Source organism: Mustela nigripes, chromosome 1 (assembly GCF_022355385.1).
Source record: "Mustela nigripes isolate SB6536 chromosome 1, MUSNIG.SB6536, whole genome shotgun sequence".
Lineage (NCBI taxonomy): Eukaryota > Metazoa > Chordata > Mammalia > Carnivora > Mustelidae > Mustela > Mustela nigripes.
Window position 1 is genome coordinate 21968826 of NC_081557.1, and position 14174 is coordinate 21982999.

The 14174-nt window shown below is 42.6% G+C and overlaps 1 protein-coding gene across 2 annotated transcripts in view; it reads right to left on the bottom strand.

The window, feature by feature from the left end:
• Positions 1–14174, bottom strand: part of ELP4 (elongator acetyltransferase complex subunit 4) — a 243466-nt gene that overhangs the window by 1994 nt on the left and 227298 nt on the right. Inside the window, exon 10 of one of the 2 annotated variants that reach the window (XM_059406566.1) lies at positions 2354–3164. The exons of the other annotated variant lie outside the window; for it this stretch is intronic. Within the exon in view, the coding sequence (XP_059262549.1) occupies positions 3072–3164 (93 nt within the window). The 3' untranslated portion in view covers positions 2354–3071. Of the gene's footprint in view, positions 1–2353; positions 3165–14174 lie in introns of those variants that run through there. 2 annotated transcript variants of the gene reach the window in all.

Sequence of the window (14174 nt, forward strand, 5' to 3'; positions counted from 1 at the left end):
AGTAATACTCTTTTGTATTCATAGCACCCAATCTGTCGTATATTAAATAACTAAATGTCTATTTCTTGAATGATTTTTAAAAAAGCTCAAATAAAGACATACTTATTTCCTTGTTTTAAACAACTCTTTCATTTCTTCATAGCCTGGTCTTCCCCTCTCTCTCCCCCAAGGATTTCAGGCAGAAATGAAAGCATGAAAGGCTCAGGAATCTAACAGACACGCATGAGTCTAAAGTCTAAGGCTATGAATGTCTTTGCAGTGTTAACTCTCTGTGTTCATGTGAGGAAACTGGAGGGAAAGAGACATTTAATTATATGTCTGAACTTTAATGTTTCTTTAAGATCCTGTAGTTAATGCTAATGACTGGGACACATGCATGATCTGAAGGTTACCTGAAACTTAAAGAAAATTCACCATTAAAAAAGTGTGTGTGTGTGTGTATTTTTGGTTGGGACTTCATAAAGATTATGTCAGATGGTGATTAGGCTATTTAGGAAATCAATTTGACTCAGCAAATAAAGGTGAACAGAGCACCTTCCCCATTACTTCTCATTCCGGGAGCATGAGTAAGACAAGCACTGGTGCTAACCATCAGAGCGGGCCCTCCAAGTGATGCCTACAGGAAAGGAGAGACAAAGCCGAGATCGGGTGGGGGAAGGGGAGGAGAACACTTCATGGAGATGGGCTAGGTGTTAAATAATGAATCGATTCTGACATGGAGAAATGGTGATTTGCTTAACAGGGGAGCAGATACATCTTTAAGAGGCATTCGGGTGAAGGTTCATACTGTTTTGATAATCTAAATGAGGAAACTAGTAGAGTTACTCGGAACCAACATATGACAGTTTATTTCAGGAGCTTACCTATTTGCTAAAAATTTCTCTTCCTCTGCTTCTCCAGGCAATGAACATGAGCCAGTTGGCTGAAAGCCCTTCACAGCAAAAGTAGCTAAATGTGATGTGTGACATGCTTGGAAATCTTTCAGGTTGAATGGGTTTGAAGAAAAGTCAAATATCATTCTTGTGTAACTTCTAAGCACAAAAATTTGGGTTGATATGGTTAAATGCTTCTCACCAAATGCTACACGGTGAACGCCAGTTTGCATACTTAGGTCCTTTGAGAAAGCCCAAGGTTGGCTCCTGGAACTATGTGCCGGCTCTGTTGATCCTTACTTGAATGGGCATACTCTGTACTCTAAATTCTCAAGCAGTGGGTTTTTGTTTTCTTCCCTTCTCAGCCTCCCCCTGTGCACCATGTCAGTGCGGTATGAGCAGTGAGGAAGGAGAGATCAGGTTCCAGGCTTGCCAGGTGCGTCAGGAACTTTTCCTTTGAGGCTTCCAAAGCATTTACACACTTGACATGTAAATGTTCAGATGCTGCTGTACCCCAGATCTGTCTTGTGAAAAAATAGGCAGGAAGATACCCTGCATAGCATATGACCTCCTTTCGACTAAAGCTGCAAGGCTGTGGGGACATATATAAACTTTTGGACCTTGAGGTTTCACTGAGTAATGGTTTAAATAAAAATCAGACTATTAAAAAAATACAATACCATTTTCAACCTTGGAAACCAAATCAAGGTCTCCCTCTTCCTTATTTTAAACCTGGTGTTCTGAGGCGAGGGCTCAAAACATATCTTAGATCTTGAATGGAAATTTTTCTCACTGGATTTTCTTTTCCTGGATTCCGGGAGGAAGAGATTGTGCTGCTAATAATGCAGGAGATGCCTATCTGGCTGGCTGCCTCTTTTTTCCATTCATGCCTTGTCTAAAATGATGCCTTCTATGTAGCCAAAGGGGTTTGAGAAAGACGTGATTGCTCCCACCTTCGCACAGAGGCCTAGGCGATTTGCAGGGATCCCACTGGACTAATGGGTCCCTCTTCTCTGGTGCTGCGAGGTGGGAAACAGCAGGGCTGCCAAAATACTCCGGCAGATTACGGGAGCTCCTGCCAAAAGGCCCTCTCAGGACCCAGGAAGCCCTGGGTCAGAATAAAACGACAGCAGCAGGAGAGCTTCGCTCTGCAGCTCCGTGCGGGTACCAAGCCCAGCCAGACTCTGAGATTCTGCCCTCTCTGCCTACATCACTGTCTCTTTGCTGGGCTTAGCCACTGTCTGTATGTTGTTCCTTCTTGGGTCAGCAACTAAATGGGTGCTAGAGACACACAGGATTGGATTTCCTGGCTCCAGTTTCCTTTCCTAATTCCTTTCTCCCAGCCGGCCAGCCCCGTGCTCAGCACTCACAGCTCCTAGACAGAAGGGGCAAGATAATGAATCTAGATTACACCTGGATTTGAGACAAATTGCAGGTAAATACCCATTAAAGTAAGTTTAATCAATTTACATTTTTCATATTTTGCCAAGACCAAACGACCAGGCACTGTTTGTTTTCTGTTTGATGAAGTACATTTTAACCTTTCCCAGAAGAGAGAGTTGTTTCAATCCTTTTTATATGTTGACATGTCCTGAACAGTCACACTTTGCATTCATCAGATTCACAGAAATCAGTGTTAATATTACAAAATACTTTCTAATAGAGTTTTCTTCTGTTCTTTGAAACACAGCCATTTTATTTTATTTTTTTATTCAAGATTTTATTTTTAAGCAATCTCTGCACTTGGTGTGGGGCTCGAACTTACAACCCTGAGATCGAGAGACTCATGCTCTACCGACTGGGCCAGCCAGGTGCTCCCATAGCTAATTTAAATGAAAACTTGTAAACACCTTAGAATATACGGACTCTGTCCTGGTCACTTAACAGAGGCGGCCAGTGAAAGTTCGATACATCCGTCCTTCTGTCACTCTTGGACAAGTCAGTTTCCCTGTGTGAGTCTCAGTGTCTGCTCATCTATCAATCACACGGGGATGATTCTTCATGAGACTGCTGTCAGGACCAAATGAGATGTGTAAGTATTCTCTGAAGTAGCAAGTAGTACAGTAATTTATTTGTATCTCCTCTTGCTCCAAAAAAGTTGGGATGGCTTATAAAAATACATATGGTTCAACAAGATAAAAATAAGTGAGCTGGTTAAGGCAAGGAAACAATTGTATAAATGTAATGAACTACACACAGTTATAAGCAACAATAACAGAATATCAGACTTAGCAGGTCTCGGTCACTATGCTGGCGTCTGAGCACGGAGTGTACATTGCCCTCTTCTGCAGCCTGGTGAAGAAACCAAAAAGGAAACTGCGATCAGAGTCCTGGTTTCTGGGAAGACTTAAAAAGTCTAAACCGGGGGCGCCTGGGTGGCTCAGTGGGTTGAGCCGCTGCCTTCGGCTCAGGTCATGATCTCAGGGTCCTGGGATCGAGTCCCGCATCGGGCTCTCTGCTCGGCAGGGAGCCTGCTTCCCTCTCTCTCTCTGCCTGCCTCTCTGCCTACTTGTGATCTCTCTCTGTCAAATAAATAAATAAAATCTTTAAAAAAAAAAAAAAAGTCTAAACCGTTTCCCTCATACTTAGGAACGCAGTAGCGAAAATGGGGCGCACATTGGATGTCTTGCTTCTGGGCTTGTGAAAATAGGCATGGAGGTACTGCTGAGGAAATCTGGTGTCCAGCTTGTTTTAAAAATCTGTCTTTTGCACATGTCTTCATTGCTGACAAAAGAGCTAATAAAGGACAGGTCAGAGGATGAAGCTTCTCTACTTGAGTCTTAAAAGCCTTTCCCCCTCTTTACACGACGAAGAGAAAAAACAAATTAACAAAGACACACCATCTTACTCCATTCCAGATTCTTTGAAGAGCCAGACAGTGTCCTCACCTGGAGGGTGACTTGCTAATTTCTGAAGCCACACTCTGGTGATGAGGCACGGCTAGGAATGGCACAGAATGAACCTGAGTTCAGGCTGAGTGGCTAGACACACTCCCGCTCCCTCCCATATATAGCTTCAAAAGAGGAGAAGTTTATTTCTCTCCCACTTTGGAGTCCAGAAGTAGGCAATTCTGAGCTGTGAGGACCGGCCTGCCATCCTCAACAGGGGCTTCTTCCCCTTCTGGCTGCAAGGCTGCTGTTTTGGCGTCTCTCCGTGGGAAGAAGGGGCCAAGAAGGCGGGGTCTGGAAGCTGAACGCATCACTTCCACTCACGTCCAGAATTTATAGACAGGGCTGCACCTGGTCGGCTACAAGGGAGGCTGGGAAATGGGAAATGTGTGAAAATGTTTAACAAATCTATTCCTATGGAAGATGGAGCAAATGGCTATTGGGAGACAACCAGCAGTCAGCTATAGTTTCCAGAAGGGCCGTAGCAATATGATCACGAGCCAGAGCGTTCCCTCAGAGTGCGAGCCGCCGATGACTGTCTGGGGCTCCATTCTTGTTTTCTGACCAAGGAAATGAACACCTGATGCCTCCATGAGCTCAGGGGGCGGGGCGGGGCGGGGTGGCGGGGGGCAGGCAGTGACCAGAATCTCTCTTGCTCCACACATAAAACGAGGTATTTCCCTTTCTTTACTGGAAAGCCCGGCTTCCTTCCGTTGGCACAGGATGGAGGGCAGAGGGAAGGAGACCGAAGCAGCAGACCTGGTATATCCATCGTCACGCTGTTGCTATTATTTCTTCACAAGATTTTCTTTTTCATTTTACTTGCTTATTTATTTCTTCAAAGATTTTCCTTATTTATTTGAGAAAGAGAGCACAAGTGGGGAGGAGAGGGAGAAGCAGGCTCCCCGTGAGCAGGGAGCCCGACGTGGTGCTCAATCCCTGGACCCTGAGATCATGACCCGAGTCGAGGGCAGATGCTTAGCCGACTGAGCCACCCAAGGGCCCCGCTTCACAAGATTTCAGCGTGTTGTTTCAATTTACAAGATAAATCATTATCATGTGCTCTTACGTAATGATATTTACTCGATACACTTATTCCATCATTATTACATTATGACGATGTAATGTTACGTTGCAATTATATCTGGTTAAAATTTTGCAAAGTGGAAGCTGCATCCACCTAATTTTTGGTGAGTTTTGTGTTACTCTCCTATATGAGTAGGCCAGGAGAAACAATGCCACAACCAATTTTTGCTCTTTTTGCATTTGGTAAGTGTGCATCTGGTAGTGGCTGAGTATTTCTGGAAAAAATTCTGCCAAACACGGTCAGGTTTTAAGTTTTAGTTTTTGTTTAAAATGCCATTCACTCTCAGGGTTTAAGATTAAAATTGTTTTATTGAATGTCATAATTATACTATATCCTTTGAATCGAAAACAATTCATTTGGTTCTTCCTGATTGATCTGAAAATTAGACAAAATTTCAGAGCTGGCATATTGCATACTGGCTGCCCATTGAAAAATGCTCAGGTGTGCAATTATTTTGACCGTCAATTATATCTGACAGTATTGTCTTGCCTCCAAACTCACCTCTCTGAAAGCAGATTGTGAAGAACTCACTTGTCTAAACAAAAGTGTGATTTGTGAAAAGGCATGTGTCTGTGGCAGAGATTGCTAGCTTACTCTCACTATCTATTCTCTTCCTTTGCAGTCAGTAAAGGAATCTCTGGATATTAGTGGGGCACACGGCCTCCCAGAATAAAGGTCACATTTCCCAACTTCCCTTGCCGATAGATGAGGCTGAGTGACTCAGTCCTGGTCACTTCATCTTGGGCAGAAGTGCTATGGTTAAGTTTAGGGTCAGGTCTGCGAAGAAGGGGAGATCGCTTTCACTTCCCCTTTCCCTCACCTTGGCGAGGGCCCCCTATTGTGGGGCCTTGATCCACCCTTCCTCATGGGGTAAGGAATCCCCGGGCAAAGAAGATGTGCCTATGCTCTTGGTATTCAGAGTTCAGAATTCCCTGTCCAAATGGCTACGAGGTCTGTGCAGGTCTCTTCCCCATGTTCGTGTCCCAAGGAAGGATCACGTTGTCTCCATGCACACCCTGAGTCACGGGAGTAGCCAAGGGACTGCGTTTGTGTGGCGTATGGATGGAGTTTGGATTGGAGACTGGGTGTCCTCAAGCATATGGACCTGTGTGTGGGTAAGGGAGACAGGAGCGGGAAAAGACAGGAAGTGACTGCAGGCCAGTTCACCCTATGTCTCCAAGTTCTATACTGGAACCCATATCCTAAATTTAAAGTTGACCTTCCAGAAAGTTGCATTTGCAAAGGAAGGAAGATAATGCATTTTTTGTGGTTTCTTGGCTTGGTAACTTTAAAATGTTTAGGCATATAATAACTGTGAGGTCCTTTATCTGCCTTATGGCTCAAGGCTCCACAGATGTTAGCAGCAAGCCTCACTCCCCTCTTCCCACTTGCTGAAATGTGGACTTGAGGGTGGACGCTGAAACAGCCACTATGGAGCAGTAGCTGGAAGCTCTGTGCCGAAGGTGAATAGCAAAATGAGAAAGTTACAAGTGGAGAAAGACAACTGTCGTATGATCTCCCTGATAGGAGGAAGTGGAGATGCAACATGGGGTGTTAAGGGGGTAGGAGAAGAATAAATGAAACAGGGTGGGATTGGGAGGGAGACAAACCATAAGTGACTCTTAATCTCACAAAACAAACTGAGGGTTGCTGGGGGAAGGGGGGTTGGGAGAAGGGGGGTGGGGTTATGGACATTGGGGAGGGTATGTGCTATGGTGAGTGCTGTGAAGTGGGTAAACCTGGCGATTCACAGACCTGTACCCCGGGGGATAAAAATATATTATATGTTTATAAAAAATAAAAAATTAAAAAAAAAAATGAGAAAGTTAGTCAAGGGTTTCCCGATATCATCTGGCCACCCAAAGACCCTGGGTTACTAACTTGGGCTTTAAAGTGTGACATATGTGAACTTCTCCATTACTGAAGCCACTGTATTTTTGGAGTTCTGCATTAACAGCCTAACTGGCGTCCTGGTTAAGCAGAATTTGGTACCTGAAAAACAGAGTGCTTAAGTTCTGGGATTTAAATGGCTTAGTGGCTGGAAAGTAGGCGGTGAGGTCAGACTGCAGCCCGGAAGGCTGGTGACCCCTGTTACGATTGTGGTTAACTTGGGAGGCACACCATATACCTCCTGATCAGTGGCTCCAGAAGCGCTGGAGAAATTCAGGGTATTGTTGTGTTAGCTGCTTCTTGCCACTTTCAGCAAAGTTATTTGTAAAAGAGAAAGGAACTTAGAGCAGAGCTAGGGAATTTGGAAGAAGGGTTAGAAGGGACCATGCCTCTTAAAGGAGGTGCTCTGCCTGTAGCTGAGAGTCTAGACTGAGGGAAGGCTTGGTAATTTGGGGGCCTCAGAGGACTGGAGAAACCCAACTATTTCTGCCTTGCACGGGGAAGCAGGCAGCCTTCACATATGGCCGTGCCCCTCAGTGTTGGTGAAATGCCCTCATTAAAGGGCTGGCTACAAAATGGGAGCCAGCTCGGAGATGAAAGCCACATGAAGGGTACTGCCTTCCCTCTCAAGTTGATTATATTATTTAGTATTTTTAAATATTTTATTTATTTGAGATAGAGAGAAAGTATGAGAGAGTGGGTGAGCACAAGTGAGGGCAGAGGAAGAGGGAGAGGGAGAAGCAGATTCCCCTCTAAGGAGGGAGCCTGATGCAGGGCTCGATTCCAGGACCCCGAGACCATGACCTGGGCTGAAGACAGATGCTTAATCAACTGCGCCAACCAGGCGCCCCTCAAGTTGGCTGTTTTAGATGGAGTCAAGCTAGTTACTAACAAGGTGAGAGGGATGTGGGTAGAACAGAGAGGCCGGAAAAGACTCAAGACTTCAAAGGTTAACAGTTGCAGTGGGCATGTAGCCATTCCAACCTCTGGAGGAGGGCGACGTGGGACTTAGACCTGTCGGGTTAGGTGCATTGGTACTTGAGTCAGTGGGCGGGAGAGAAGCAGCAGCTGTCTTCCCGCTGCTGAGTCCTGCGGTCGGCAAGGACTACTGTGGGGACCTTGCTTTCTTTGCATCAGTATCGCAGTGACCAGTCGATGGCTCCATGGGAGCTGAGAGGCAGGTGCAGAAGTGGAGGCCAGACCAGTGTTTCAGGGCCCAGTTACTCACTTCGTAGGGGGTCATAGTGAGAACTTATCACGCCCAAGATCACAGACATAGAGGGGTGCACTTCCAGTTAACAGCCCTAGTGGTGGCCTTCCAACTCCTCACTTTGCTGACTGAGGCAGCAGCAGTGTCCCCAAAGGCCAGTTTGGAGGCACTGTTCTTTAGCCCTTCCAATTATTTCGCTAGCTCCCTAGTTCCCTGGGATAAACTCTCTCCTGTCCGTAAAATAATTCCATGGAATTCGATGGCAGGGGCTTCCTACAGTTGGATCCTAGAACTATGTCCAGACAACTCTTTGGCTGTGATTACTCGCATGTGGGACTGAAGGGAAGTGAACAGATTGGGAACCTTCTAGAGTCTTGATGGGATTGTCCTGCCAAAGAAACCACAAGCCTGGTCTAAAGTCTAGGATTATCCAACCCCTAAAATAATCTTAGGTCCCCAAACCTGACCTATCAAAACTGTGCAGCCCCCTAAAAGCATTCTCTCTGATGGTGACTTCATGTAGCCATGAATGATAATGGATAAGGAATAACTTCCTAAAAGGATACAGAGGATAAGGGAGTTACTTCCAGAGAACAGAACTGGGGACTACAAACTGGGTTGAAGTCCTCCACAGGGAGGGCAGAGAATTCCTGGTTTCTACCAGCAAGATTCTCCACTCACCCGTGGAGAGTCATAGGTGTGTGGGAAGAAGACTGCATGGATATTTGAGTTCCATGGGTTGTAGACTATGACAGAGACTGATGATTATCCTCCAATACCTACTCTCCCTTTTCCCTTTGGTGGAAGAGTTTTTGAATAGGTGGCCACCCTGAATAAAAACTCCACTTCCATGCTTTCCTTTCAGCTAGTTGTGGATCACATGACCAAATTTAAAGAGAGTATTGATGTTGCAACTTCAGGATACTGGAATGGTATTTGAACTCAGGCAGCCTGGCTTCAAAGTCACATTCTTATTCATTATTCTACGTGCTAGAGCTTTTCTAAGTACTAGAGATAAAACAATGAACAAGACTGGCAAGATCCCCGCTTTCAAAGAACTTATGACTTCAGAAAGGGACCCACAGCTTGTGACCCACAGACATTTACATGACTCAAGGAGAGATAGCTAACATATAGGAAAGCAAACAAAGATAATTCAGATAGTGAGAGATGCTTTTAAGGAAATAAAACATGACAATATGATATTGGCTGGGGTGGTACCACCTTATTTGGTAAAAGTCTTTCTGGAGAATACATTTGAGGTAAGATTTTCAATTTGAGAAGGGACCTCTGAAGACCTGGAAAAAGAACTTTCCAGGCAAAGATCATCAAATACAAAGCGTTAGGGCAAGAATAATCTTGGTATGTTTGAAGGACAGGAAAAAAGTCAGCTTTCTGGAGCAGTCAACAAACAAGGGAGTGGCTATGAGAAATTTGGCTTGGTAGGGAGGTATCAGATTGTGTAGGGTTTGTAAGTGACTTGGACTTCTTAGAGTGAAGGGTAGCAAAGGACTGATGTAAATTTTTAATTCTCTGAGTACAAGGGCTATCTCACCCATATCCATATAAATCCATGCATAGACATTTTTAATAATATAAAACAGTAGCAAACAGAAAGTATGTTATTAAAGATAGAATTTTCCAAAATGCAGTATACACAGGCTTTTCTAGATGTTGTAATCTTCTGATTCAGAAGAAATATTCTATCTCCTAAGTGACCCACAGTGTTTGCCTTCTCCCATCCTCCTCCTGAGGAGAGTGGTGGTTCCCAACCCCCCGCCAAGCGACGGGCAGCTTCTAGCTGGAGTGGATGGACCCGGTGTGAAATGTTCATGGAGGAGAAACTCGGGCAGTACTGTTTGTGGGGCTGGTTGGCTGAGTTTAATCTTCTTCAAGTGTGAGCCAGAATCTTTTAGAAAATATTGTAAAAAGAATACCACCAAGTGTCAGGCCCAAGGTCCGTGAACTTTCAGACATTTAAGATGAAGGGGAGTCATGTTAATTTCCTCTTTTATTTCATAGATCGACAAAGAACAAACTAGATGACTCCCGAAGAACTTTGCTTACAATGGTTTTCCCTTCCAAACAAAAACCAGTAAATTTTTCTTTCTTTTTGGTTTGTCCTTTGTTCTTTGGCACATTTTAATCCTCATTAATGCTCTACCATGAGTAGGACTGAAAAAAAATCATCCAGGTAATAAACGGAATAAGGTGAATTAAACGGTTGCTTAAACTTGGACAGTAGCAATGCTTGAAATCACTCCCATTAGCTTCTTCCCTGGGGTAAAGGGAATATGGGACGGATAAGTCACACATGGCCACGGCCATCCCTGTGACCCACAGCTTGTGACCCACTGCCTCCATGAGACTCTCTCTCCCCAACTGACTCCCTTCCATTCATCTTTCCTTCATTGTGCACAGGGCTTCTTACTCTGGCAATCTTTTTACTGGTCTCCAACTGCTGCTTACCCCAAGGCTTGTGTGGCTCTGGAGCGCACAATGCAGGCCAGAGCATATAAGCTCCAGAGTGCGTAGAATTTGAATTAAGCTTCAGCAGGGCCAAGCTGAGAGATGCTTGGGCCCTAGGGCCTACTGCTTCTGTGGCAATAAGTGGAAGAGACAGGGAACTTTCTGTGCACAGACAGTCATTCTGATAGGCTCTTTAAGCCTGCTTTGCCCAGGAAGCCCCTCTGCAGTGAGGAAATGTTCAGAGCAACATTTTGGGTACTAGCCCTCAGGTGGCTTCCTAGTAGTGAGATATTTTAAGAACATACAGTATTTTAGAGTTGAATGTTGAGTCTGAAAAAAAAAAAAAAAACCACAACAACACTTCTTTTAGTTTGAACTACTAATTATGTGAGAATTTCCTTTCCATCCCGTTTCCTTTTAAAGCATAAGGGAACTGTTTTGGAGGTGGCAAAAGGTAACATTACCTTTGTTTCTGTCTACTAGAATTCAAACTAATGTTTCCTCCTTCCTATCATCTGAAACCTCTGACTCTGTGTGTGGAAACTCAAGATGGATTCCTAAATCCCAGAGATTTTTAGAACTACGGCAGATCTGCTATTCAGTTTAGGGACTGGCAGAGGTCTGACTGATAGTTTATGGAACAGATGAATTCTAAGATGTGAACAAGCAGAAAGAATTCTGAAATCAGAGAATTGCTTAAGTTATCATATTAATGTCAGTCCATTAAAAAAACTTTCAAAGCTGGCAGCTTTTGATGAACACTCCATTTGGAAATGAGGCAGTTGTATCTTTTTTATTTTTAACTTTTTGTCTATAAGTGCAGCATATATACAAAATATATTGATTTCTTTTTGGCTATCCATGAATGAGTCCTGAGAGCATAATGGCCAATGTGTTTGCTTGGATAATGCCCTACAGTGTATGCAGAACATTGCTCCACCAAGCCCCGAGATGGGGTATAAAGTGCCCGGTGGAAATGGCAATGTAAACCATCCTGACAACATTAAATCTCCTGACCACTCTTGAGTTACTTTGAGACCCCCACATTGCGGGGTCTGCGAGTTCCTGGGGATGAAGAAAGAATTTTTAATGGGGCCAAATGTAGGTGTTTACAAGGGGGAATTGTTGTTTTTTATTAGGAGCTGCCTTATGTTCAATAGTTGTATTTACTTTGTCAAGCTAGCCAGAATTAGAAATCCCCATTGCTAGGCAGCCTAGAGCGTCTGCAAAGTATTTCTGGGCATTCAGAACTGAAGCATGTGCTGCCCAAAGGCAGGTTTCATTACAGTGTGTTATTTAGTCCTCCTTCGTCCCCCTCCCCCCAACACCCCCAGATTGCAGCGCTTCTATAACAGGAAATCTTGGTTACTTTATGCTGAAACATATTTACATGACTGAAACACGACAATTAACACATTTGTAAAGCTTGAGGGATAGGCACACTTTAATGGTTTTTTGAAGTAGGCTGATTTCCTGGAGCTTTTAATCTTATTTTATTTTGTTCTGCATGCATGAGCAAGTTCTTCTTTACTATAGGTATTTGACAGAGTCTACCTGGTATGAATGTGAATGAAAGGAAAATTATACAAAAATTAACTTTGCCAAACTGTTCCTAATTTTCACCGGCTCAATGTATAGTGAGGACTATGCTCTTATTTTTGACATGTCGTGTTAGCTTTCACACAAAGGCAGTTAGGAAGTATGTTTTGGGTTTGACAAAATGAAATGTGCCTTTTTCTATGCCAACTGCGGAAAAACTTTCATAGTGAACGAAAAGTATCAATTACAGGACAGTGATTCCCTATTTATGTTCAGATAGAGGTACCCTCTCCTAGGTGATGTACATTTTATTTGCTCCAAACTTAAATTAACACTCAGGTGGTATTAAGTACTATTACTTGATAAGTGTGATTATGTGTGTGTGTGTGTCTGTGTGTGTGCCTGTTTATACACATACATATAAGTATGCAACATGGCAATGTTATCGTATTTTAATATCTTTGAATTCTATAGATCAATTACTGAAATCTTGGTAAAATTCAGGGGAAAAAAAAACAACCTTTCATATTAAAGCCCTGTAAAATAAAATGAAACCTTCCCCTTTCCCTTTGATATCTGAAAGCATGTGAAGCCTGGAAACCACCCAGCCCAACTCTCACTTAAAAGTTTATGGCGAATTTACAAATTACACTGGTTTCAAATAGTCACCCAGTGCATCTATCCCCACCCTCCATAGACCTCCCTCCTTACCAGTTTCAAAGGGAGCTCAGTGAACAGACTGGGCAGAGCAGGAGCCCTCTGTCTACATGCCTTAGGGCAGTGATGGGGCAGCACAAGACCGAGTGCTCTAGCTGAGGGAGACAGATTAGGGATGAGGACATAACTCCAAAGAATAACCCTGCTGAAGGGAATCCACTGATAAGTGAGCAGAGAATCAGCTTAGTCTTAGATAGAAAACCTCTCTGGGAATAAGGGGGCTTAAAGTTAAAGGAAATGAAGCAAATAAAGCAAGAAAAAAAATACTGATGACCAGAAAAGAGCAATATATTTGTGAGTATATAGATAAATGACTGTGCCTACTTTCAGGGATTTTTTTCCTTTGTTTATTTGACTTAATTAAAATGTATATTTCTATGGAAATATTAACAAGAGCTAAGTTTACTTTTCATGTGAATAGTTAAGAAGTAATTTCTCATAGAGTTTGTTTTCTATTCTTTAAAAACTCACTTGCTTTTATATGTGGAGTATTTTTGCCCTACCACTTAACTTTACCACTGTGCCAAATCTTTTTACGAGGAGGTCTGAAAAATCTTCAAAATGTAGAACCAACAGCCTGATCTACCGAATTGGCTAAGATTTTCATTGTAGAGGAAAGAGTCACTCTGGTTCAAGTAGAATCTCTGAAGTCTGCTGTCATCTCAGCCAGGGTGTGCAGGTATGCTATGGAAATGTTCCTTTGGTGTTTGTGAAATTACCCTCCAAAATAAAATAGAGGAGGGAAGTGATTTTGTAACTGTTATGTAGGGTTAATTCTCTAAGCTTTAAAGATCTAAGTTAGAGGAAATATACATATTTGTGTATTTCTGTTTGATTCTCTTAATATTATAAGTACACAAAAATTTCAAGGCATTAAAAGCACAGGAGAGCATGAAAAAGACCATCAAATGGTCTCTAAAGTTCCATATTGACAAGTTTCACAGTTTAGCAAATGATGACAAAAAATGGAGTTTTTTCTTTAAAAATATATATCAGGTATTGGTACTTTTCATTCTGTCTTTCATTCTATCTTAAGTCCTAAAGAGGTATCAGTTGCTCTACAATCAGTTTAAGCAAATACATAAAATAATTATCCAACTGAATATTTATAAATTACAGAGTATATTACAAGCATATCACATTTCTGTATCTCAATGAAAAATCACCATTGCTTGCCATCTTCAAGTTACCATTATAAATTTATTTTTAGGTAACACTAATATTTGTATTTACATCCTAAATCTATTGAGTGACTTGTATATTTTAAGCCTATCTTAAATATTTTACAAATGATTTCTCTGATCATAAACTAGAATTTGTAACTAAATGCCAATATTTCATACAAAAGAACATATTTGATCATACTGATTATATATTTAAGTCCCGATTCAAAATCTATCTGGAAAGCTATGGAAAAAATAAAAATGGGAACAGATTCCTTCTGTTGACTTCTAAAGGAGTCAAAAGAATTTCCAAACTTATGTCAGTTAAAGGGAATACGC